Source organism: Gadus chalcogrammus, chromosome 21, assembly GCF_026213295.1.
Source record: "Gadus chalcogrammus isolate NIFS_2021 chromosome 21, NIFS_Gcha_1.0, whole genome shotgun sequence".
Classification (NCBI taxonomy): domain Eukaryota; kingdom Metazoa; phylum Chordata; class Actinopteri; order Gadiformes; family Gadidae; genus Gadus; species Gadus chalcogrammus.
Genome location: NC_079432.1, coordinates 7,978,219 through 8,004,376, shown reverse-complemented (window position 1 = coordinate 8,004,376; position 26,158 = coordinate 7,978,219). Strand labels below are relative to the sequence as shown.

Here is a 26,158-nt window from a genome sequence, read left to right as displayed (position 1 = left end):
GTAGAGTCCCTCGCTCCCATTGGTCAAATATTGGTGGGGTTTTAGATGGCCAATCAGAGCACGTTTTACTGCTAGAGCTTTATTTGACTTGGACGCCGATCTGCTGGCACGACATGAGCAGCTAAAGGGAACTATCATGTTTGCTGAGATGCGGATGGCCCACGCCTTGTATTTGTCATAAAAACATCTTGAAGCAAACAATTAAATTGGATGAGCGAGTCATAACAGTAAGTTTTCGTCGAATTATATGTTCGCTGCATGTTGTTTATTTCCTATTTCCAATCCCGCTCATCATCCTTTCAATGAAGCTTCCGCACGGAGCAAATATAAAGCAAGCAAGGTTACATGTTTAAAGAAGTCCTGTCCTTGAATTGTTAAGAGTACTGTAGTTTAATTTAATTTAACAACACAGACTTATTAGTCTGACCTGTGTTGTACCTTCGCTTTCCAGTCGCAAAGCATATGACTTGATTTTAACCTTCATTCTGTGTTAACCGCTGGCTAGTCAGCAGAAATAAAAGGGCACTTCATTGTATTCCGCAGCAAGCTCTACCAATGTCGGTTCTAGAGGATGTTTTGGATTTGCTCCGCACCGTATTGGCGTATTTCGGAGTCCCCCAAGAAATGGTGAGTTGTCATAGATGTACATTGTTTGTCTGTGGTTTGTTGTGTTAATGTTTTTAATCGACATTGCTTTTTCAATCTCCTTGCTCATACTCCTACTGCTTAGTTGGTGCCAGGGTGGGACAGTGAGCTGTGTGGACAGTATCGAAGCATTGTCCGTATGATTGGGACCAATATTTCTATGACACCTACACCCCGGGTCCACTTCCAGGTATACAATGCCACATAGTGTAATACATTTGATGCTATGTTTTTGTTCAGTAAATGGGGAAAACAACTCAAACAAGAACTGAACCAAACGAATTTGTTTTGGTCCGATGCGTTACAAAAGTGTGTTGTATTTTCTTCTGATTATTAATGTTTCTTTGTCAGATCCCTCTGCACACTTACCGGCCTCATGGCTACGTTGATGTTACAATGGATACGCACGCCATACCTTCATTTGCGGATGTGTTGTGGCTGGCTGAGGATGATGGCGACAGCTTGACCCAGATCAGGTGAGTGCAATGCATGCCCACAAATAATATGCATTTGTGACATGAGTGATTTTACCTCACCATACTACTACAAACAAAGCAGGTTTTTAATAATGATGATGATGATGATGATTATAATGGCCAGGGTCCAGTTGATTATATTTTATTGATTCTAATTTATAAAAAAATGTAGAAACCGGTTGCCTCCGTCAAATCAAAGCGTTGTCCATCGGGACATTGTTGGAAGACCGGTGCGGCTGCCGAGCCGAGCTCATAGCAGAGCCCCGTTGCTTGGGCAGAACAGCGACCCGGAGGCCCTGAGGAAAATCACATTCCTGGAGGATGAGCTCCTGAAACTACGAGCCCAGATAGCGATCATTGTCACCGCGCCACAAGGTTCGAGTACAGCCAAACAAATGTACACCATTTCACATCGGATATAATCAGAGACATCCCAGACACAACCCACGATTGTTTATGTGCTCTTTTTTTTGGGAACAATGTGTAGTTTGGTTAGGTTATCATCTTTCTCTCTCATCTCTTATCCTGCTGCTCTCACTTACATTTAAGCAGCAGTGTTTCTTTTTCTCTATCATTACCGCCCATCCCGTTTTCCCTCAATCTCTCATCTATGTTGCAACACAGGTTTGACGCCTGCCCAGACTCTGCTCGGTACACATTCGTTGTCTCCTCAACTTACTTCCACACCACGATCTGCACCTCCTCCTCCTCCTCCGCCACCACCACCACCACCGCCTCTTCCTCCCCCCTCGTCTGGGCCCGGGGCTCCCGATGAGACGCTGCCTCTGTCGCACCTGATCCGACAGCGCAGGCTGGCCAACAACGCCCAGGGGAACAACCCGGCCCAGGGCTCTGTCTCAGCCAAGGCCATGCCCTCCATGCTAGATGTCCTTAAGGACCTGAACAGTGTTACGCTGCGCTCTGTGAAGAGGTAAGCCGGGTCATCGATAAAGGATGGAGATTGTAAGGCAACGATGGCAAGCGTTTTAATAGCTATTGATTACATTGTGTTTGTGATAAGAAAAATATTGATTTTGATTTTGCACTTGAGGGAACTTTATGGAGAGTATACCTCACGCATATACTCGCATACACAGGAAAATATATTTTTAGAGGCATTCTATTGTTTTAATGAATTAATGAGCATCTCATGCCACGAAGGGTGTCACCGGCTGATGGAATGTTTCTCCCTGTGGTGTGCTCCCAGGTCCCCAGGCGGTAGGCCGGTGAAACCCAGACGCAGCGGAGGTAAAAGCCTCGCCTTGCCCAGCGACCCTGCCTCCCTCATCGCCGAGGCGCTGAGGAGGAAGTTTGCCCACCACCTCCACAACACCTCCTCCGACAAAGAGAACTCGATGGAGAGCTCGCCTTTCGGCAGCCCAGAATCCCCTCGGGTGAGTTCCAAACGTGTTTGTGCTTCCTCCTCCCCCTCCTCATGCTTCAAGTGGGACAAAATGACACGTTATAAACTTGTCAATTCGTTTTTGCTAAATGTGCTTACTAGTCACAGTGGTTCTACCATTTTAGCAAAGGTACGCTCATCATAAAAAAAGTGTGTATATTGTTGTTGTGGCTAGTGTTTTCTTACACGATACTTTTTAATATTTATTTTAGGTCATTCAGCCAAGCAGACGGAGTCGGGGGCGCCTCCACCTCTAAACTTGTGTAATGGTTATCTTACTACTGATTTCAGATGATCAAGCGGTCACAGCAGCACACAGACATTAGACTCATACACAGATGTTCCCCACCAATCATGTTTATGTGAAAGGCTGTGTCTTTTCATAAGCTACTTTTGTTTTGTAAGGAAAGTTTGAATGTTGGCTTATTGTTCGATGCGGTCAATGTATGGAGAAAGTTGTTTTAATAATGGGATCTTCTTTCCTGTCATGCGAATTTGTTTTGTTTTGTGTGCAGCTCACGGTTTGAATGAAATGTGTAATATTGTTATTGAAGCTGTGCTATAACGATGTGAGAATGTATATTGCTATATTTTATTTTTTTATATTTTTTATTATGTTGGTTATGTGAGTTGAGGCTTCTAAAGATATGGATTTATTCTATGCAAATGCTATTTCGTCTGGATAATTTTTATGTTTACGTGTACATAAATGAATTGTTGAATCATCCACATAAGTTATGTCTCTCTCCTAACTGGCAAAACACAAACATGTTTTGTAGAAGGAAACCATGGAAAGAGCAATGCAAAGTGTGAATAGGATAGACTAATGAGAGAAACATTTACAAACACACACATTGTGTCAGCTTTAGCCACATTGCCACTATACAGTCCCTGACACGTCTTGTCACTTATCGATTTTGTAGAAACAGCTTTTAACCTGACTTAATTAATCCATTGGTTTTAGAAATGGCTCATGAAAGCTAAAACCCTCCCAAATTAAGTTTAATATACAAAAATAATTTTTGCTTCACTGAAGATGGATTGATAATTTAATGAACACAGGTCAGATTTTGGCAAGACAAAAGTTTTGTCGCCTACAGAGTAATGTGAATAATTTACTTCAGATACAAAAATGTTGCATAACAGTGAATTAAGTAGTGGTGCTGTGAGATCAGAGGCACTGCATCCCATTAGGCATACCAGGCAGTTGCCTGGGGCCCCGCAATTGCTTGGGGCCCCGGGCCACTACTAGGGGGCCCCCTAGAGCCAAAAAAAATAAATAAAAATCGCTCCATACCCCCCATAAAATCCGCCACCAAAGGTAACTAGACATATTTGAGGGGCACTTAAGGTCAACTTGTACCCAAGCGACAAGACTTTTGTCAGGGACTGTATAATGCATAGGCCATCATTCGTAGCACCTGCTCTATTGAAGCCCCTCTTAAAGTAGATCTAGAGCTGTCGAAGACAGGCAGTTAACCTGTTACAGTATCGCCTTTTATTGCTGAGACCTCTTAAAATGTTATGCTTCATATGTTTCCCTACAAGCTGAGAATTCTCTATGTTATGATTCATAATAAATACAACTGTTCAGAAAGGCCATCCCTGAAGGGTCCAGCCAGGGCAGAAATGCGCTATGAGATGCTCCAGGCCCAGCTGGTATGCTCCATGGTGGAGCCAGTGCTGCAGTTACACACTGATCTGGAGAACGGACCAATGAGCAACGCGAGGCCATCACGAACCTGGAGAAGCTGCCACATAGACTGATAGCAGGTATCTCTGTCTCTGGCTCACTCTGGCTTTCTCTCTCTTTATTTCCCTCTCTCTGGTTAAAATGTATACCACGTTAACATAACATGGTCATCGTGGCATCATTCTCATGTGCTCTTAACCTTGTGAATACTTGGTTAATGTATCACTAAATGATAAAGTTTTGGCATTTATCAAGATAGGGAGTTATTCTCAACATTTACCCTGACTAGCCACAAGGTGGTACTATAACTAAAGTGTATATTTTGGTGGCTGCCTTATACCATCAGGGCAATTTAAAAACGTTTCTATATGCCAACACAGACATTACCAAACCAAGTCATATTGTGGCATTTTCCTGACCTTAGAGAAAATAGACTTATTTCATACATAATTACTCTTCTTACCCTAATATGTTTCCGTAGATTTTTCACTCTTACACTGTCTTTATCTTTAAACACACACGCACATGCACATGCACATTTACAGTAAGAACAACCTTAAAAAGTATTCTGGAACCCATCTCTCCCACTCATAATATAAACAAAAGTGTTATTTCAAGTTTCATTGAAGTGTAAATACTCAAAGCACAACAGGCACATAGACACACAAGTTTTAAGAGAAAAGCCAGACACCAGTGTAAAATATTCACCGGATAAGATGCCACAGGCCAATTTCCCTGATTGATTCACTACACAAGCGTGTGTTTCCGTTTGTGCTGTCACTGGAATAGTCAACCGGAATACCACTGGAATATTCCAGATTTTATAATTAAGTATAAAGGTGTTAGACCTCACATGAACATTGTGCTGGTTGCCGTTCATGTGGATATTGTTTTTTGAGACGGAATTCTAGGTCAAGGAAAATGTATCAGTCAGCCGGTTGATCGCTTTATTTTTTTCATTTTATTTTAACTCGCTGTAAAAATGTATTGAAACAAGGTAGAATAAAAAAATAAGTCACTTAAGGCATGTGAAAAAGATTGCTGTATAGTTCTTTGTGGTCTGTTTCTGCTATGACACCTGCTGGTGTATTGACAGCTTGGTTTATTTTCAGTTTGTTTACTATTTGTTTATGTTTAGGGAAGTGTATATAGGCCTAGTTATAAACCTGTCATTGAAAAGGACATAAAATATTAGCCAAACTCAAACATTTAAAACACCTTGACTTTATATATTGTTCTTAATATTTTGTCCCAACGCTTTAAAATTATATGCCTAACGAATCAGCATTACAGTCACCTCAATGGATTATTGGTGACTCAGATTAAATGGAGTACGTCTGCTCTCATTCTCAGTAAAAGAAGGCAGATAAAATTGGACTTCCAGTAAGCAGTTTTAAACATGCCATGACCACCTGGACTGAATGATTTTAACCGCTCCCCATGGTTGCTCTGTTTCCAACATTTAGTTAAAGCCTTTATAAGCTTGGTGATTAATCCACCTTCTTTTTACGATGAAGCACTTTGATGACCTACCCACCCGCTGTATTTCTCGAGTACGCGGTCATAAGGTTCTGTCAAGTTGGTCTCTGGAATGACAACATGAACGAGTGTGTTTGGCCGTCTGTCTTGGATGTGTGAACATTCTCTCAAAACAAGCTCTTTGTGCAATTATAATTCAACGTTGCTTAGAATAAAAATACTTCAAGATTTCTCTCAATATTGACGATTGAAGGGGACTGCTGGAAAATGTAGTCTGTTACCCTCCCCCGACCCTAGTTACCGGATCAACAAAACAGGGGTACTCAGAATAGAGTAGCTTGGCTCAAAGGGCATTTTCCATCAGCAGTTTACTGAGGTGGGCTGAATGGGTACTCTATGCCAGGCACAACTGTTTGAATCCAACCCAGCTATTGGATAGCAGTCATTAGCAATTTGGTCAGCGCCCACAAGTTACCTCCTTGCATCTTGCAGCCATTGAGAATATCAATGAGCCCTGCCATTGTCCAACTTAACAGTAGGTGTGAGCGTGGATCGCTACTTGATGTCTGTAAAGGTCCGAGATGGCACACAAGGAGAACGAATGGAGTCCTACTGTAGAGGTGCCCTCTCAACCTGCCTGCTGTGGCCCAGTGTTCTGCATTGTCCTATGTTAGTAGTACACCTGATACAAACTCAATAGAAAAACAGGTGTGCTAGCCAATGTATTTTGTGTATTGTGATGTATTTGTGACTTTTTTCAAAGCTTGTTTGCTTGTGGGAGCACCAGAGACCCAAAACAACACACATCCCAGGAAAAGTATTGTTATCATAATATGTCCCCTTTAAACTGCTAATATCGCGTTTCACAGAAGCTCGGGCAGAGTGTAGTGGACTTAAGTGGTGAAGATCCTCTACAAAGCGTGCCCTTGTATGATTACACCTCTGTGAAAAGGCTCTTAAACAATCTCTGTTTCTGTATCTTACATATTAACTATTTTTGTTTGGGCACACATTGAAATGTCTCAATGTTGTGTTATAAAAGTTCTCTTGTCAGCCTACCTTTGGAAGATCTCTGATCCATATAGAATATAAAAGTGTTATCTCACAGAGGCGTGGAGGACTTTTATTCGGAAAGACGAAACACAATGCCCCTTTAAGTGACACACCAGGTAAGAGCCATTCTGACTGACCATACTACTCTCAACCTCTCCCGTGTCACGTTCTGGAGTCAGACTGAATGTTCTTTCCAGGCCCTTTTATTTTAATCTCCTGTCTTTTGAAATAACATTTACTTAATCTTTCTGTAAATGTTTGGTCAGACTAATAGAGCGCTCACAAACTGCACATTGGGCAAAATAAAAGTTCCGGCCAAGTGGGAATGAGCAACAAAGGGTTCATTACTGGGGTGGAAAACTAGCATTTTTTTTATGGGAAATTGATAACTAGCTTCAAGCCTTGCCCTGGCTCACAGGAACTCCAAGTGTTTAGTCCTTTACTGAGCTAAGAAAACCACTAAAACATGACCACACACACACAGAAAATAATTCCTTATAACCTGTAAAATAGATCTTTATACTTTTTAAAGTAAAAGTGCCTTCAGAAGCATCAACGTAAACAAATGAAAGTCTCATTGAATGAGTCCTCGTTCTCATGTGAACCGTCTTTGTTTCAAAACCAGAGGGAATCATTCTATGTTTTCCATAAAGGCGCAGAGACACCATATTGTTTCTGATATGAGAGATTCAAGGCTCTGTGTGTGTGTGTGTGTGTGTGTGTGTGTGTGTGTGTGTGTGTGTGTGTGTGTGTGTGTGTGTGTGTGTGTGTGTGTGTGTGTGTGTGTGTGTGTGTGTGTGTGTGTGTGTGTGAGAGCATCTGTATTTGTGGGTGCATCAGGTATTTCCTTTTTATTTTTTTTCATGTGTTACACAAAATCAGGAGAAGTACTCAGTATCACTCACTCTATGTTTAGATATTTTTCTTTGTGCTTATGCTTTGACACAAAACATATTTTTCCATCCCGGGGGGTGTTTTTCCCCCCCAAGACTTTGAGTTTGGTAAATCAAAGCCAGATCTTCAGTGGATACAGGAAGGCCTAGAGGGTGGATGGGATGGTCCCTGCATGTGAGCTCAGAGTGAAGGAGACAGTGGGTTGTATAGTCAATTAGTTTGAAGTCACTGGAAATCTTGAATTTGTCACGCTAGGTGTATCATAGGGAGGCTAATTGAATCGTTGATAGGGATTTATGCATGAGCTTAATCCTAATAATAATAATTTTCATGAATGGGAATCAATGTTAAGAAGTAAGTGGCCATATTAGGGCGGATGCTGTGTGTGTGTGTGTGTGTGTGTGTGTGTGTGTGTGTGTGTGTGTGTGTGTGTGTGTGTGTGTGTGTGTGTGTGTGTGTGTGTGTGTGTGTGTGTGTGTGTGTGTGTGTGTGTGTGTCTTCCAAGGACAATGTGTTGTTTTATAATTTTCTGATCTCCCACACTGATCTAACAAACTCTCTTCCTGTGTGTGTGTGTGTGTGTGTGTGTGTGTGTGTGTGTGTGTGTGTGTGTGTGTGTGTGTGTGTGTGTGTGTGTGTGTGTGTGTGTGTGTGTGTGTGTGTGTGTGTGTGCGTGCACGAAGGCGCAGGCGGTGCTCCTACTAGTCATTCAGACAGAAAACAAGACCATGAACCCACCGCTCCACCTGCTTACACTGCTATCACATTTTTGTTTTCTTTTCTTTATTTTTCTCTCTGGCGTGCGTGCGTGCTGGCGTGTGCGTGAGAAAGACGGACAGACATGGTAGTAGTGGTAATGCTGGCGATAGAATAACAGAGGCAGGGCTTAAGAGTCAACAAGAGAGAGAGAGAGAGAGAGAGAGAGAGAGAGAGAGTGAGTGGGAGAATGCGGCAGTAGCAGGCTGAGCATCAGTTGCAGAGTGGAGCAGAGTGAAGCCACGCTCATTTTGTCCTCTCCTCTGCCTGACATTTCTTTGCGTTGTGCGCGGCTCTTCCCTGTGCCTCCTGCTGGTCTAGTACCACTTTCTCCTGGCGCTCCTCGCTCCTCTTCTCTCCTCCATACCTGCTGCTGATCCGTCTCTTCTCCATCTCCACCTCCTACAATGGTCTTTCTCCGTCCTCTCCCCTGCTTTTATCGGACTTATCTCTTCTCCTGTACGTCTTTCATTTCCCACACTTAGGACATCTCCTACCTTCTCCTCCTGACGTTCCTCTGTCTCTCCCTCACTGTCTTTTTCTCTTTCTCTCTCACTGTCTTTCTCTCTCTCTCTCTCTCTCTCTGTCTCTGTCTCTGTTTGTCTATCTCTCTCTCTCTCTGTTTCTGTTTGTCTGTCTCCCTCTCTCTCCCTCTCTCTCTCTCTCTCTGTCTCTCTTTGTCTATCTCTCTCTCTGTCTGTCTGTCTGTCTGTCTGTCTGTCTATCTGTCTGTCTGTCTGTCTGTCTGTCTGTCTGTCTGTCTGTCTGTCTGTCTGTCTGTCTGTCTGTCTGTCTGTCTGTCTGTCTGTCTGTCTGTCTGTCTGTCTGTCTGTCTGTCTGTCTGTCTGTCTGTCTCTCTCTCTCTCTCTCTCTCTCTCTCTCTCTCTCTCTCTCTCACCCTGCGTTGCCCATCTCCCAGCGAGGGGACAGCCATGCCGGTCCTCGGGGGCCTGTGGGCTCAAGACCTGGGGCTGCGAGATCCCGGCCCAGGGGTGGGGGCCGACGTAACGGCCGGTGTCACCCCCAACGAGGAGGACGAGGGCCCCCCTTCCCCGGTGTGGGGGCCCCTGGGCTCCTCACCAGTCACCTGCGGCGCCCTGTCCCTGGCGCTGGAACTGCCCGCTCTCCTACGGCAGCTGAGGGCCGCCTGGAGGGCCCGCCGAGGGGGCCCCCGGGGGCCCGAGCAAGGTCAGACACCCGGAGCTTGGAGGGTGGAGGTGGAAGAGCTGGGGCAGGACGCAGAAGAGAAGAGTGCACAGCGGGCAGGTAACAGTGACACCTAATATTATTATCATTGTTATTAGTAGTAGTGGTCGTTTACAGGAACACAACAAGGTTATCGATGTGAGACAATTCTAAATACCTAATTTGTTCTTGGCGATAGGTGATCATTTTCACTGTGAATTGTGTGTGTGGTATGTTCGAGTATGTGGAATACCTGAGCATGTCTTTCAGAGATGGCTTTGAATCCCATTTATCAGTACGCTACTATGGTGTTGGGACTGTCACAAGGTTCTTTGTCAGGGACTTTACACAAAAAAGCAATTTCTGCTCATGGTTTACCGTGTGTGTGTGTGTGTGTGTGTGTGTGTGTGTGTGTGTGTGTGTGTGTGTGTGTGTGTGTGTGTGTGTGTGTGTGTGTGTGTGTGTGTGTGTGTGTGTGTGTGTGTGTGTGTGTGTGTTTGTGTGCGCGCGCTGGGAAAGGGAGCCTAATGCTAGCATCCTGCATGCTGCTTGTGACAGCGTGCTCTGGGGATGTCTGGTGTGCACGGCTGATGTCTGGTGTGCACCGCTGATGTCTGGTGTGCACGGCTGATGTCTGGTGTGCACGGCTGATGTCTGGTGTGCACGGCTGATGTCTGGTGTGCACCGCTGATGTCTGGTGTACACAACTGTTAACAACTCATATTGCTTCCCTGCAACTTAGGAGCAGAGAGCCAGCAGATTGGTTGAGGGATTCTTTGGATAATGTGATCGGGACCGTTGGATATTGAAAATTCAATACAAGAGGGGTTACAATGAAAGCTCCTGTGCCCGATTTGTTAGAGATAGAGGTTAGTGGGAAAGGGCAAAAAAGAAAGTTGAAACTTTGTTAGGATCCACTGTGAACTACAAAGAGCTATCCAAAAAGATAACAGATGATGATCCACATGATCCATTTTTTTATTAAAATGGCCTCTTTCTTCTAGTTAAGAAGAGTTATGAATAAACATAGGTTTTTGTTGTGTGGCTGCCAAGTCAGAACGCACATGCCCGTGGATAACAACAACATGTTTTTATTTGGTGCAAGAGATTCAGTGGAGGATGCAGTAATGGTAAACTGGACTGTGTATCAGTATAATCTCATTAAGAACACCGTCACACAACACTGTAGTGGATGATTCAAGTTTTTTTTACGTGGTAATAAAAAAAGTGTTCCACCGATTAGGTGTCTCACTCGCGCGTTTAACCCTTGCACGCATGCTCACAGTCGTTAGCGTTGACTTGAGCTGTTAAAGGAAGTCAATACATACTGGCCAAAGGGATTGGTTGAATGCGTGATAATGACGTCTTGCAGAAGTTTCCGGACTTGTATGTGTGTTAGTAGATCAGTGGGAGTTTCCCCGACTGAATGACTGAACCCGTTGACTTGTGATAAGGGTTCAACGGGTTCCTCAGAGAAGACCTGATTCAATCCAAACTCTCACCTCTCTACTAAGCACACACACACACACACACACACACACACACACACACACACACACACACCTACCTCACAAGTCTCTCGAGAGGTGCATATGGAAGATGTCAAGTTAGATACAAATATTTCACTTACTTCTCAAATATAAGTAGCGATGTGATGGTAGTTTAAGGCACCTTAACAACATTGATTAATAAATTATTATTTATACTTCATTGAAAGTGCATGTAAAATGATTCCTGGGTTAGGTAGATAGATGGTTATTCCAGAGTGTACTGAGCTAACCTTATTCCAGCCGGCCGTGTAGATCTACAGACAGGGACCTCAGACTACAAGGCAGCCCTCACTGCCCAGGGGGAAGGCAATATTGCCATCATTGAGTCTCTCATGGATGAACTCATTCAGGGTTTTCTACCAAGCTGTGGCTGTCATCCTATGCAAGCCACTGAGATGAGTGCTATAGCTTATACTCTTTTAAAAATATATATATGTAAAAAATATTTTTGATGTTAAATAATGAAGATGCTTATCATATCCCTCCCCCCTTGAACATGTGACACTAAATCAAAACACAGATAAATTGAAAGTAACAAGGAGCCAACCACATAAAAACCCAATCAAGAGAGTAAACTGCAGTGTGATCTCGGTGTTTGTTGGATTTCCTGTGCGTACTCTTCCGCTGTTTACCGGATGTGGTCTGCCTCTGCTGGAGAGCGGTGTGGCTCTGCTCAGCGTTCCTGTCTCAGACACATCCCTCCCGCCCACCCGGTGTGCGTGTGTGTGTTGCGTAAACAATCCCTGTTCCAGAACGCTGAAGGCGTGCATCCTATCCATTTCTATTGCTTCCTGTTAGCATTCCTGTGTGTGTGTGTGTGTGTGTGTGTGTGTGTGTGTGTGTTGGGGGGGGGGGGGCACGCATGCGTGTTTTTAAGTGTGTGTGCATGGAGAGGTGGGATAACAAGGGGGGTGTGCACACCGCTGCTTCTTTAACCACATGCACGCCGGCTGGCTCACGTTCCATACGACCCACTTCTGGCTGGGCTCACGCTGCAGACACTGACCCAGTTTCTCCTCTCGCGGTGGAGGAGAAGGAGGCAGATGAAGAGGAGAGGAAAGATGGTCACAAGTTGTGGGGGTGGGGGGGGATAGGGGGGGTAGGCGGGGGTGAGCTTGATGGAGGAGAAAGAGAGAGCGGGGGAGACGAGGAGAGAGTGAATCATGGAGAAGTAGAGGAGTTGGAGAGAAGTAAGAGGAAGAGAAGAGGAAGAGAAGGAATGATGGTGGAAAGAAGATGGGAGAATCTACTTAGGTGGCAGTTGTGTGTGTGTGTGTGTCTGTCTAGCTTGTCCCTGTGTACAAGAGGAGAAGGAGGAGGAGAGTTTGGCAATGCTCAGAAGTGTGTGTGTATGTGTGTGTGTATGTGTATACACACGCACGCATGCCTGCACTGCACTTTAGTCAGCGGGGGTATTCTGGGTTGCACTCGTCGCCAGATCTACTCATCCTCTTGATGTTTTGCTTCCCTCTCTCTGCCTGGTTGCGGATGAGTCCCACAATGCAACATCCCCATTTTTCTGTGCACCCTTAGAAATACCTGTTGTGGAAATACTCACTTGTGTCGTCGGTCAGTTGAAATGCAGTATATAGGAGTGCACTGTCTTCTTTGTATGTATGTTGTTTCTACTCTCCCCATCTCCTGGCTATGTTTAATGCATGGCTTCCTGACCTGGATAATCCTTCACATACACACGCCCTTCTGAAGTCCCTTCACATACAGTCACTGACATGTATAAGGAGTTATGCAGAGCATGCCAGAGGTGCCCGGTTTATTGGGGGCCCATCCCATAGGATCTTTATAAAGGCAGTTAGATAGCTGAGAACGTCTTGAAGGACCAGCCTCCGTGTGAGTTGACACATGTTCCAATTCTTCTCGTCCTATTTCAGTAAATTATTAAGTACGACTGGTTAAAGTTGTGTGTGTGTGTGTGTGTGTGTGTGTGTGTGTGTGTGTTTGTCTGTCTGTGTGTGTCTGGTGCGTACGCTGGTAAACAGGCACGTGTGAGTGTGTGTTTGTGTGTGTGTGTGTGTCTGGTGCGTATGCTGGTAAACAAGCATGTGTGAGTGTGTGTGTGTGTATTAAACATTCCTTTTTTTGATGGGATTCATTGAGTGCGTGTGTTTATTCACTTGTTATCCTGTGATACGTTTACACAAATCTGTGTATCCAGTACTTGTGAATGAGGGCCCTTGGAGCTGGGCGTGCTGTGTCCGCGGTCACAGGCCTTGATGCAATGTCAGTCTATAGCATAGTTGGTCAGCATGACCTCCACGCTGTCCACCGGACAGACGGACGGCCCGCACACAGCTCACCTTCAAGGAGAGACGCACACACACACACACACACACACCCCCACACACACACGCACACACACACACACGCACGCACGCACGCACGCACGCACGCACGCACGCACGCACGCTCGCACACACACACACACACGCACAAAAATGTGTCAAACTCTTTGAAACCTACACACCGTTTTTTTAGAACATGATACCATTCGTTTCTTTATCTGTATGTGAGTTTGTTTTTGGTGATAATTGAAGACATTGCAATGCTTCAGACTGTGGGTCGATTATGTTTTGGTCGTAGTACAACACACACACTCACACACACAGGAAGTCCATTCTCTGCAGCCTGGCTCAGATGAGCGTCATGATGCTCTCTGCTGATCAGGCGGTGTCAAAGGTCCCTTGTTTCTTTTGGGCTTTTAGTGGGTAGGGCTCTTAATCTGCCTTTAAGGGTCTGCAAGCCTGCACAAGGACTTTGACAGTGTTTTCCTGAGTTTCACTTGCTTCCATCTTGGGTCAATCTCTCATCCACATCCCTGTATATATGAATTGGTTGATGATGTATTACAAATTTATATAGCGAGAAGGTCCGTAATGTATTGCCTTTGCTGGTCTGAAAACCCATTGCACCATAAAATCTAAATAATCTCTCTCCTCCCTCCAGCTGATGGCATATTGGCCAGAGGTCATGCAGGTGTGTTGCTGGCTGAGAGAAGAGGCTCCTACCCACTGATTGACCTGCGCATCCTCAACAGTAAGCCCCCCATTTATAGTCTCTGGCCGTTTGAGCAAATGATCATTCTTCAGCACTTTCAGTTCTACCACAGGCTTGCTTCGTTCCAGAGACTTGCTCCTCATTAGTGCCATCTGCTGGACTGGTTGTGTCATGAGCTTGGGTGGTTTCTCTCCACACCTGTTGGCTGACTTGGGGTTTTAACTCAGTGGGTTACTTATTTAACATAGAACATAAACCGTTAACACACTCTTTAAAACATCGGTAATATACCAAGCTCCATATGTCTCAATCGTCTTCCTAATTCTGGAAGTCTGTTTTCATATTGGTGTTAAGTCCATACTAGCGTGTGTGTAACTGGTGTGTCATTCCAGCCAATGTCCAACAGGGGGAGCTCGAGGCGGGCTCCAGGAGGAGTGTGAAGCGTCAGCTGAGCTTCCAGAGGTACTGTCACGCCTCACGGTTGCTGAGGGGGCAGGTACCCCGTGCCCCGGGGTCTCTGCACCTACTGGACCACCAATACCTGGGACAGGCAACGGTAAACACACACTCTGACACACCAACTTCATACAGACACGCACATACTCACAGATGCACATGAATGCACATACACGCAAGCACACACACATACATATAAACATGTATGCACATTTAAGTACCTTCACACACACACACACACACAAACACTAAAGGTTATTGCTGAATAATTATTACATACCGCTATTGAGCATACGACCAGACTAGAACATTTGGATGAATATACTTAGTAGTACTTGGTCAGGAGACTCAAAATGTATTTCAATAGACACACACATTCTTATGCACATGTTATATAGCTGCTGCATTGTGTAAGTACATACTGTTTTGTTTCTCTTACAGCACATGCTGTCCAAGGTGGGCACGTGGAACTTTGACATTTTCCTGTTTGAGCGTCTCACCAACGGTGAGAACGGCCAACAGTCATTCACCCTAGATAGAGGACAGCTTCAAGGGCAGAAGACCTGCTATTTCTTTACTGCTCAGATCCAAGTAGTCCCATTGAATGAAGGAGTGAAATATTATCACCAAACCTTTGTGGTTATAATTTGTATGACAGGGTTAATGTTGATGATCAATGGATTGATGGAATACCTAAACCTTTAATCTTTTGCTGTTAATCACGCTCCTTTACAATGCATTTCCATCTCATCCAGGAGATCTTAATGAGTGCTGTAATAATTCAGTTCTCAGGCAGAACCCCACACGGTGAACTCACTTCAGTGTGTGTGTGTGTGTGTGTGTGTGTGTGTGTGTGTGTGTGTGTGTGCGTGCGCGTGCGCGTATTACAGGTTACAGTCTGGTCACTCTGATGTGTCACCTGTTAAACGTCTATGGTCTGATCCAGCACTTCCACCTGGACATGGTCAAACTGCTCAGGTTTCTTGGTAGGTTTTAGCGTTCCCCAGCTCAATGCCCCTTTGGTCAACTCTAATTTGAACACTAGTGTCTTTCTTTGAATCTTTTCTGTCGAGCAGTATGGCTATCCTATCCTTGTGATTTTTTTGTACAGCCGAACATCTTCGACTATTGGTTGCGTAATCTGTGTTATTTCCTGAATGTAATACTATATGTAATACTTTGTCCATTTCTTTAGAGGACAAAACTATTTGCTTCATCTTCAGCATCCCAAAGAATATTTTTATGAGCTTTCGAAAGACAAAATTAAATGGGATTGATTTGATAAAAAAAAAAGTACTTAACTTTTTTAACAGGCATGGTGCAAGATGACTACCACTCCCACAATCCTTATCACAACGCTCTCCATGCTGCAGATGTCACACAAGCCATGTACTGTTACCTGAAGGAATCAAAGGTTCATTGATACAAACGCACACACCCGAACACACACACAGACAATCACACACAGGGATTCTAGAAAAAAACCCAATAGGATTCAAAACTATTCAAATTCAACTACATCATTCTCGGCATGTTAATATTTGCTTTGATTGATAGCTATTATCAGATCACATAGAGAACACAAACGTCGTTCTTCAGCTAAGCCTTTTAAATTTGCCTACCTCAATTGCCAGAGGCAGTAGTAGCAGCGTAGTGAACAGTACTCACTGTCACTGCCTCAGTGTGTCCCTATATCACCTTATCACTTTGTCACCTTATCACTGTGTCACCTTATCACTGTGTCAACTGATCACTGTGTCAATGTGTCACTGGATCACTGTGTCAATGTGTCACTGGATCACTGTGTCACTGGATCACTGTGTCAATGTGTCACTGGATCACTGTGTCACTGTCCCTGTGTCACTGTTTCACTGTTCCTATGTCCCTGTGTCACTGTGTCACTGGATCACTGTGTCACTGTTTCACTGTCCCTATGTCCCTGTGTCACTATGTCACTGGATCACTGTGTCACTGTCCCTGTGTCACTGTCCCTGTGTCACTTTCCCTGTGTCACTGTGTCACTGTCCCTGTGTCACTGTGTCACTGGATCACTGTCCCTGTGTCACTGTCCCTGTGTCACTGTCCCTGTGTCACTGTCCCTGTGTCACTGGATCACTGTGTCACTGTCCCTGTATCACTGTCACTGTGTCATTGTCCCTGTGTCACTGTCCCTGTGTCACTGTGTCACTGTCCCTGTGTCACTGGATCATTGTGTCCCTGTGTCACTGGATCATTGTGTCCCTGTGTCATTGGATCATTGTGTCACTGTGTCACTGTGTCACTGGATCATTGTGTCACTGGATCATTGTGTCACTGTATCATTGTGTGACTGTGTCACTGGATCACTGTGTCACTGGATCATTGTGTCACTGTGTCACTGGATCATTGTGTCACTGTGTCCCTGTGTGCAGCTTGCAGAGCTGCTGAGTCCCACCGACGTGTTCCTGGGTCTGCTGGCGGCGGCGGCCCACGACGTGGACCACCCCGGGGTCAACCAGCCCTTCCTCATCAAGACCGGCCACCACCTGGCCTCGCTCTACCAGGTGCACCCCGTGGCTCCTCCCTCCGTGTTCGATGGCTGTTGGCATGAATTGTATTTGACCACTTTTTTTTGGTTGCTGTTTTGATAAATATATTTGTACCTGTTTATATATGCATTTTATGGACCTTTTGTTTTAACTTTTGAAAAACCTTTTATTTGTTGGTGGGGGAAACAACCATAAAATCCTTCGTTGCCACGGTAACGAATTGACACATCGCCCTGCCCCACAGAACACCTCGGTGCTGGAGAGCCACCACTGGCGGTCCACGGTGGGCATGCTCCGAGAGTCGGGCCTGCTGTCACACCTGCCACTCTGCATGAGGTCCAGAAAGCACACACACACACACAAACACACACACACTCACAGACACACAAACACACACACACACACAGACACGTACACACACACACACACACACACACACACACACACACGCACACGCACACGCGCGCGCACGCACACATCAAATAGACACTGCAGGTGTTGTTGTGGGTGGGTTTCATGACTCAGTGCTGCCCCCCCAGGCAGGACATCGAGCAGCAGCTGGGCTCCCTCATCCTGGCCACAGATATCAGCAGACAGAATGAGTTCCTGTCCACCTTCAGAGAACACCTGAACCACCAGAGCCTGGACCTCCATCAAGCCCCACACAGGCACTTTATACTGCAGGTATACCATCGACAGGGCTACACACACACACACACACACACACACACACACACACACACACACACACACACACACACACACACACACACACACACACACACACACACACACACACACACACACACACACACACAGGTACATACATTTATTAAATTCATACACTGACAACGAAATACATACACACAAAACCAACCAAGACTTCGTAAACCAATGTGTTTTTCTGTAAATTGCCATGGTTCTCAGATTGCTCTGAAGTGTGCAGATGTGTGTAACCCATGTCGGGAGTGGAACCTCAGCAGACAGTGGAGTGAGAGAGTGTGTGAGGAATTCTACAGGCAAGGTGGGTCCCCACACTGGCACCTCAAAACCTGCATGAAAACTGTGAACAATCTGTAATATAATACACAGAGAGCTGAATGAATCCCCCATGATTAACAACACCATTGTATTGTCAGGTGACATCGAGAAGAAATTTGCCTTGGAGGTCAGCCCTCTGTGCAATCAGCAGGAAGACTCTGTCCCCTCCATCCAGATAGGTAGGCTGTGTGTGTGTGTGTGTGTGTGTGTGTGTGTGTGTGTCTGTGTGTGTGTGTGTGTGTGTGTGTGTGTGTGTGTGTGTGTGTGTGTGTGTGTGTGTGTTTGTATAAGCCTGTTGTGGTCAGACGTCCTCACTTGGAGGTGGGGGGCCCTTCTTCTTTGGGGACGGGGCCCTCATTGGACTCCTCCCTGCCCTCTCCTCAGGCTTCATCTCCCATATCGTGGAGCCCTTGTTTGAGGAGTGGTGCCGGTTCACCGAGCCCAGCCCACTCAGCCACACAATGATGGACCTCCTGCAGCAGAACAAGACTTGCTGGATGGGCCATGCCCATCTGAAAGAAGAAGAAGAAGATGGAGGAGGAGAAAACAGGGGACCGGTGGCGAACCCATAATCCTCGCTAAACCTTCCTCCATGTTGGGTTTTTTCTTCTTCTTCTTCTTCTTCATCTACCTTTCCAAACCCAGGAAAGGAGCAAGTGGGTGGGGAGGTGGCTCGTGGTCGGACGGCTCCGTCTTTGTTCAGACGAACCTCTGTGGCTGTATGCACGGGCCTGGAGGGCTGTGTGGGGCCACGAGAAGGGTAAGGGGATAGCGCCCTCTGGTGGATTGGAGGTGGAAGGGAAGTATGACAGGGAAAGTGCATTGAGAAAGGCCGCAAGGGGAACTTGATGAAAACGCTCCTCTCGTCTTCTTTACCCGGGTATATGGGCGGCTATGTGGATGGTTTTAAAAGAGCAAGTTATCATTTCATAGACAGCTTTGACTTTATGACTTGATGAAAGTAGCCTATGTCAAAACGATGAAACGCTTTACAGCTGGACTGGGGTAAAACATTTGTTTCAATTACTGTAATTATTTCATTTATTATTATTATTATTATTATTAATACCAAAAAAAAAACAATTTAAACATTTTATAATATATCGAGGCTTTTATAAATTGTATGTACTTTCTTTTGTCTTTTTCAAATTTTGCACTCTGTTGGACACAATTTAAAAAATGTCTCTCTGCCTCCTGTATAGAAAGAGGTATTGTGGCGCAGACTTACCCTATCATTGGAGTAAATGTGGATACCAATAACCAATACCTGTGTTTTAAGAAAACTGAATCGTAGATACGTTGGATTTTTGTGGACTGAACTTGGCAGGTGATATGGAAACAAACATAACTTGAGCCCTTTTCAAGGGCTTGTTTTTTATGGCATACCAAAAGCCATACAACTCACTGTACTTTCTAAAATATAATCGATACAAACGGTGTGGTGCTGGAACTCCGCAATTCAAATGCCAAAATCTCTACATGTGCACTTATACTGGTTCAGAATGTCAAAAAACTCTTTGTGCATATGATTTGAATGGTTTGTACAGGTGATCTCAACCTCATAGGCCTCACAACAACACACCCTCCATTCACAACTGCCTTTGCACCAAGCAGCGATTTGATCCATCACTTGTACACACCGTTCACTACTGAGGTATTGTCAAGTTTATAATGCAGTACTCCTTTGTCTTCTACTCTTTGGTACAAGGAGTACCGTTGATTTTTTTGCTTGGTTTCTTAATACCACTTCCGCAGATCCATGCACTTCTTTCACAATTGGTCGTCAGTACGTAGGAACCGGGGATTTCTTTCCACCAAAATCGAATGGTTCAGATTATACTGCCAATCATACAGGGTTTCATCTAATTGACTTCTACTCACTACACTGATTGGTATCCCCTTCAGGCATCCTCCCTGTTTGAGGAAATTAATTGTTTCTTCATATTTCTTTGTGTCTTAATCTAATGTTCAATAACAAATGCAACTGTATATTTCATTCCAACATTTTAATACTACAATAATGTCTGGTATTGATCGGAGTAGTCAACTTTGGTTTCATGACCATGGTTAAATACTAATTAGGGAATAATCACTTTTAACTGCACAAATGGGCACTTTTGTTAAGGGGACTCCCATACAGCGACTCTTTACCGAAAGTAATAACAAATTGCGTTCAAACACATGATCCAAAGGTTCAGAGTTTTGTAAAAGGATAAACAAAGTTTAAAGTGTTGCCACTGGCTTGCGTGTTTGGGGAACTTTTTAAAATGAACTCAGAAGAGGTTTTAGTGGTTACTGCCATAGTTAAGAGGGGAGCACAAGTGCTTTTTTATCTGCAATCTAGTCTAGGGGTGTTTGACTCTCACCCCAACATGACGGGACACTACAATGATGGGACTGGCTTATAACAGGCCCGCGACAGCACCAGATACAAGATTTTTCATTTTCTTTAGTCAGTATTTGATTTGGTTGCCGTTATTATGTGAAGACAATTTACAAAGATTATACAAATGCTTCTATAATAAATTGCCAACCTTAGCTTTAATGGAAAACTACTGCAAGTCATTTGGGATACTTGTCTCTATTAAACGATTTAGTAGTACCTCAGTATACCGAGCAAGCAAGCCATAGTCACATCACTGTTATTGACCAGAACTTCAACAACCACAAAGGTACACTGTCTGTCTATTTCTCAGTGTTTCATTGTGTAGCACACCTTCATGAATAGGTAGCTGTAGATTTAAAAAAAATAAAAGTTTCCTGCTGCTGACTATATGGTCTTGATTCACCCCCCACTTGCTAATGACCGGCTCAGATTATATTCTATCATAATGGAAAGGAAATAAACTTGTTTCTTTACCTTTTGGTGGATATGGTCTGTTTGTTATTGTGTCCGACCCATTCTGGCTCAAGGAGTCTCTGAAATCGTGTCGCATTGTTGAAGGATATTTCCCTATTGTTTTTTACAATCTCAACTGTCCTTCGACCAAACCTTTTAGATACACTAAGCTTTGCTTTCTGTAGTCCAACACAGCAATCAGCGTTCTCTCCGGCTCTCACCCACGTGTCCATCCAACCCCAAAGAACAAACAGACCGCGATCAAGCCAAAATGAATCGACTACTTTTATTTCTCTGTAGGGATTCATTCCGTAATGATATAAGGAGATGGGAGCCGTTCAGTAGCAAACACAAGCCCTGTCAGAAGACACACATTGGCGGGGAGAAACCGCCCAAAGCAGTACATTGTTTGTTTCTGCGGCTTAAGGATTACGTTCTTGCTCAATACTGGACACATTAAAAAAAGATCTGCCCATACCAGTCCCTTAATCCTAAAAAGATAAGAAAATCCAGTCCAGGTTAAAAAAAAAAGCCGCTAAATGAAAGAATACCTATCCTTTAAGGCCCCCGCTTTTCACCTATCTTGATGATAGCGAACTTCCAGGGAATCCATTGTTCAGTCTAAACCCTCTGCAGTGCCCCATTTCCCAGACGTGTTCTTATGAGTCACACGGGTGAGGCTAATAGCACTCATAATGGCTCTGCTGCTTTTATTTGCCAGGGCCCAATTAGAAGAGTAATTTTAGTGCAGATAGGTCTACCACCTGTGTGCTAGGACATAAAAGGAGCAGATCCATAATGAGGGGTGTGAGCCACACCTGTGTTTATTCTACCATGACACCTCGGTGAAAGGGTCCATTGAGGTTTGAAGTCAAATGTTTGCATTGGTCTGCACTGAAGACAGTACATGTCACACAATAACTGTTTTTTGACTTTTACCTTGATGTATACATTTCCGTGAATATTACTGAAGGTAAATGTTTCCACAGTTGTCTATCCCGTGATATCGCCTGGTAAGTGATTTTATTGGATCACTGTAGCTGATATAAGGCACCTGGCACCTTTGTAATTTAATGTGATATCTCTGAAGTCTCTGTGTTATCTCTGTTAGTACTGTTTTTCCCAAAAGTGTATCCGCTGCATTGAAAATACCAATGGCAAATAAAGAAATCGATTCTGATTGGGGTAAACACACCCCACAACGTCATAAAGTTATTTATTTAAAGAAACTGAATAGCTGCAGTGGTTTGACACACGCACGGGTATTGCTTTATTCCACCACTGGAAGGCGCTACCCTCACGCTGCTTCATACACCGCCCATAACCAATAAACTATATCACTTTCCCTGAATGTTTGACTAATTGTAAAATCGTATACAGGCATCGTAAAAATACTACAACCGTGCATGTGGCAGAAGAATGGCAGGCAGCCATGGTCTGTCTGCAAGCAAACAGAGCTGGGTAAAGATGAAAGAGGGACTGAAGGGGTATGACACAAGTTTTATACCGCTCGAGTTTACATGACAAACACGCAAGCGTGAGAATTTAGCCTGATAATGAGTCACAATGATTCATGTTGTAAGTAGAGATAGAGTTTATGGAGGCCATTGTATCATCAGTGGTAGTAGGCCGGCAGAATAATATACCTTTGTTAAATGTAGTAACCTACTTGACATATTGTAGTATTAGAATTACAGCCAAGTACAGATTAGAAATTTGTTTAGAGATAAGAAGGTATTTAGGTAATACACGGAGAGGGTAATAGAAAGACAGAGGGAGAGAAGGTAGGGGTAGATGGCCTATAATTCCTGGGTACATTTGAATATATCCAGTATTTGCAATTCAAATTATTATTGTAGATTTAGACAGGATCTCCATCGTTGTTCTCTTGTCATTGGTTTACTAAAATACCTCTATATTAGTTTTACTGCTCAATAAAAGTGTGTCAAATTACAGCTTGTGTGAAATACTGCACCACTTCTAATTCCCCCCTTTATCTCTATAGAAAGCTAATGTTACACACGGCATAGGCCTACCACAAATTGTGTCAGACACGCGCACACACGCATGCAAACACGGGCGCACGTGTGCGTAACTTGATTGTAACTTACACTCACAAAAGATCATCATTTTGTTTGAAAGGGTTTTGTTGATCATGTTTTTGGGCTCCTAATCTGTTCATCTGATCATGTCAGATACATACATGTGCACATATGCGCTCACACACACATGGGCACGTGTGTGTGTGTGTGTGTGTGTGTGTGTGTGTGTGTGTGTGTGTGTGTGTGTGTGTGTGTGTGTGTGTGTGTGTGTGTGTCTCTCTCTCTCTCTCTCTCTCTCTCTCTCTCTCTCTCACATACACAAACAAAAAATAACACCGACAGCTAAACGTTCTTACACAAAGCATGCACAGAGCACTCAAAATTGCGCATGGTAAAAATACACAAACAGGAGAAGAGGTCAGTCAGTGTTAACTGTGCATGTGTCAGTGTAAATATTGACACACCAAACAAAGCCTCAATCCCCCCCCCCCCCCCCACCTTACTGTAACCCCATTACAACTCCATAAGAGCATTGTAGTGATAAGTATCTGCCCCTGGATGGGAACTTTAGATCAAAGCAACCTGGCTATTTTATGAATTGGCTGTGTGTAAGAAATGAATAAAATGCACACATATTACAGCAACATGTTCCTTTGAATTAAGCCCTCTAGAGTGGCTCGCATTCAACCTGAGAACAGGAGCTGACACACCATGTGAAACTCAAGACTGAAACACTGAGGCCAGAAAATGTGTGACTATCAGGTCTGCTACAATTTGTGTGCGTGTCTGTCTGTCTGTCTGTTTATCTCTCTCTGTCTTTCTGTCCCTCTCGCTTCAGGTCCTGATCTCTTTCTATTGTTTTGGCTGACTGCCTGTCTGCTTGCCGGTCTGTTGTCTCTCTCTCTCGTTCTCTGTTTGTCTGTGTGTCTGTTGAATGCCTCTTCATCCTTCACGGGTCACCCTCTCTAAGGTACGTTCACGCCAAAATAGAGGGGGCACCGCGTCTCCATACAAAGTCAATGCAAAGACGGGTTTAGAGGCGAATTTGTCGCCAGAAGAACCTGGTGTGACGTTCAATGGCGTGGCATGAACGCCCTCACACGTGCAAGAAGGCTCTCGCTCATGAGGCTGCATCCACCTTGATCTCCACCCAGGTCCCCCCCCCCTTATTTGCATAAGCCTCCCCACCACTGATTGCTATCTCTCCCCACTTCATCACCGCCGCCACCACCATCTCAACACTTATATCAAGAAACCCTTCTCGCCGTCTCTCGCTTGGACTTTTTTGATCATTCGTTGGAAGAGTGCGAGCGAGCAGGTTGTGAGTCACGAGGCGTGATGAAGCACATCTCGTGTGTAGTCTTTATCTCACTTTGTCCCTCTCTCCCCCACATACTTTCACTCACACACGTACACATCCACGTTCTTAATGTGCAGTGTGAAGTCTGGCGGTCTCTTCAGGGGAGTAGGAGGTTTCTAGAGCGGCATGAGAACGTTTTTACTCGATTGGAAAAACACGACCTTTTGAGCCCGGGTGGGGAGTTGAATGGGTTAATTATTTGATGCGCTATATTTACATAGTGCATCAAATGACTTTATCCGCACGACACACACACAAACACACCACATACACACACACACACACACACACACACACACACACACACACACATACACACACACACACACACACACACACACACACATCCAAACGCACACAAACACAGACACACAGACACACACACACACACACACACACACACACACACACACACACACACACACAGACAGACAATACACACAGGTGTGTTTATATGCTATGTACACACATGGGCAGTTAAATGTTTTTACACAGCAATAATCTGCTAGCAGCTGCGTGTGTGTGAGTGTGTGTGTGTGTGCGGGTGTTTGTGTCTGTGTATGTGAGTACATGTTTAAGAAGTAGCTATCTGCATCTGAGGTTATTATATGGACACTTACTTGGCCCACTGATATACTGAACTCTCACACACACACACACACACACACACACACACACACACACACACACACACACACACACACACACACACTGCACACCTGCTGATACACTTCACCTGCTCCTTCAGGTCTGTGCGTTGGTGTTGCAATTTTTGACGTATTTGTGTGTCGTGTCATGTTTGTGCATATTTGTGTGAGAAAGTGTGTGCTTCTTTGGGTTGTGTTGTTTTGTGCGTGTGTTTGTGTGTGTGCCCCTTTTTGTGTGTGGGCATGTGTGTGTGTGTGTGTGTGTGTGTGTGTGTGTGTGTGTGTGTGTGTGTGTGTGTGTGTGTGTGTGTGTGTGTGTGTGTGTGTGTGTGTGTGTGTGTGTGTGTGTTCTAAATGTGTTCACCTGAGGAAAAGTATTGGACCTTCATGTAGGCAAATAGAGTTTATCATTGTCACAAGTTACATTGTCATTTGTGCGAAAGAGAATATGTGTTCATAACATGAACATGATTGGCAATCCTCAACTATTTGCTTTGGGAGTTGAGTGGGACTGATAAGCTTCGTATACCCACATGCCTGTGTTTGGTGTCTGTCAGTCGACCTGGCATTGGTACCTGAAGCAAAACACCTGATCATTCTGGACCCTTCTCAGTATTCAGTATTTATCAGGTAATCGTCATTGCATCACCTCTTTAGACCATTCATTTTGAAGATAATCTAACCATTCCAATTCAAACGAATCACCATCGTTTGTTGATTGTATTTAAGCCCTCAGACAGAATTGAAGATCAAGTCTTTCACGATGTGCAACAAGTGTCCGTGCCGTGCCTGCACTACCACTGATTGCCCATTGGGGGCAACAGAGTATCTTCCTCGTCATGTCATATATTTCCTCTCAGATATGGTCCAACCTGTTTGTCCTGTTATGCCGGCTGTCTGCGCCTCATTAATCAAATTATATTTGTTTTCCATGTCCTTGCTTATAAGGGCACAGCATTATTGATGGCATTTTGGAGAGTGTTCCTCGTTGTGGAGTTATTGTTGCATGTCCACCATGTCTTTTTCCAGCAAATTGACAGCTAGGCGGGTAGTTTCGGGATCCGCTATTCAGAGGAAATAACGACTATGTTGTGTTTTTT

The 26,158-nt window shown here is 44.4% G+C and overlaps 2 protein-coding genes across 2 annotated transcripts; both read left to right on the top strand.

The window, feature by feature from the left end:
• Positions 1-55: 55 nt before the first annotated feature.
• On the top strand, positions 56-5,666 carry mtfr2 (mitochondrial fission regulator 2). Its single transcript, XM_056581269.1, has 8 exons — positions 56-227; positions 544-627; positions 731-835; positions 997-1,121; positions 1,294-1,496; positions 1,746-2,052; positions 2,329-2,515; positions 2,736-5,666. Exons 2-8 carry the CDS (start codon positions 556-558, stop codon positions 2,778-2,780), a joined length of 1,044 nt encoding a protein of 347 aa, XP_056437244.1. The 5' UTR covers positions 56-227; positions 544-555; the 3' UTR covers positions 2,781-5,666.
• A 3,664-nt stretch (positions 5,667-9,330) lies between these two features.
• LOC130374924 (cAMP-specific 3',5'-cyclic phosphodiesterase 7B-like) lies at positions 9,331-22,186 on the top strand. The gene is made up of 12 exons (XM_056581903.1): positions 9,331-9,664; positions 14,095-14,184; positions 14,538-14,701; positions 15,043-15,106; positions 15,492-15,587; positions 15,915-16,015; positions 17,013-17,144; positions 17,374-17,465; positions 17,669-17,813; positions 18,057-18,153; positions 18,269-18,349; positions 18,555-22,186. Exons 1-12 carry the CDS (start codon positions 9,331-9,333, stop codon positions 18,740-18,742), a joined length of 1,584 nt encoding a protein of 527 aa, XP_056437878.1. The 3' UTR covers positions 18,743-22,186.
• Positions 22,187-26,158: the final 3,972 nt, after the last annotated feature.

What these genes read in the sequence shown, in the direction of transcription:
- mtfr2 (XM_056581269.1), top strand. Translation starts at nt 556, where the DNA reads ATGTCGGTTCTAGAGGATGTTTTGGATTTGCTCCGCACCGTATTGGCG. An exon ending in CACCCCGGGTCCACTTCCAG is followed by an intron (nt 836 to 996) that starts GTATACAATGCC and finishes TTTCTTTGTCAG; the next exon opens with ATCCCTCTGCACACTTACCG. An exon ending in ACGCTGCGCTCTGTGAAGAG is followed by an intron (nt 2,053 to 2,328) that starts GTAAGCCGGGTC and finishes GTGTGCTCCCAG; the next exon opens with GTCCCCAGGCGGTAGGCCGG.
- LOC130374924 (XM_056581903.1), top strand. Translation starts at nt 9,331, where the DNA reads ATGCCGGTCCTCGGGGGCCTGTGGGCTCAAGACCTGGGGCTGCGAGAT. An exon ending in TGACCTGCGCATCCTCAACA is followed by an intron (nt 14,185 to 14,537) that starts GTAAGCCCCCCA and finishes GTGTCATTCCAG; the next exon opens with CCAATGTCCAACAGGGGGAG. An exon ending in GTTTGAGCGTCTCACCAACG is followed by an intron (nt 15,107 to 15,491) that starts GTGAGAACGGCC and finishes CGCGTATTACAG; the next exon opens with GTTACAGTCTGGTCACTCTG.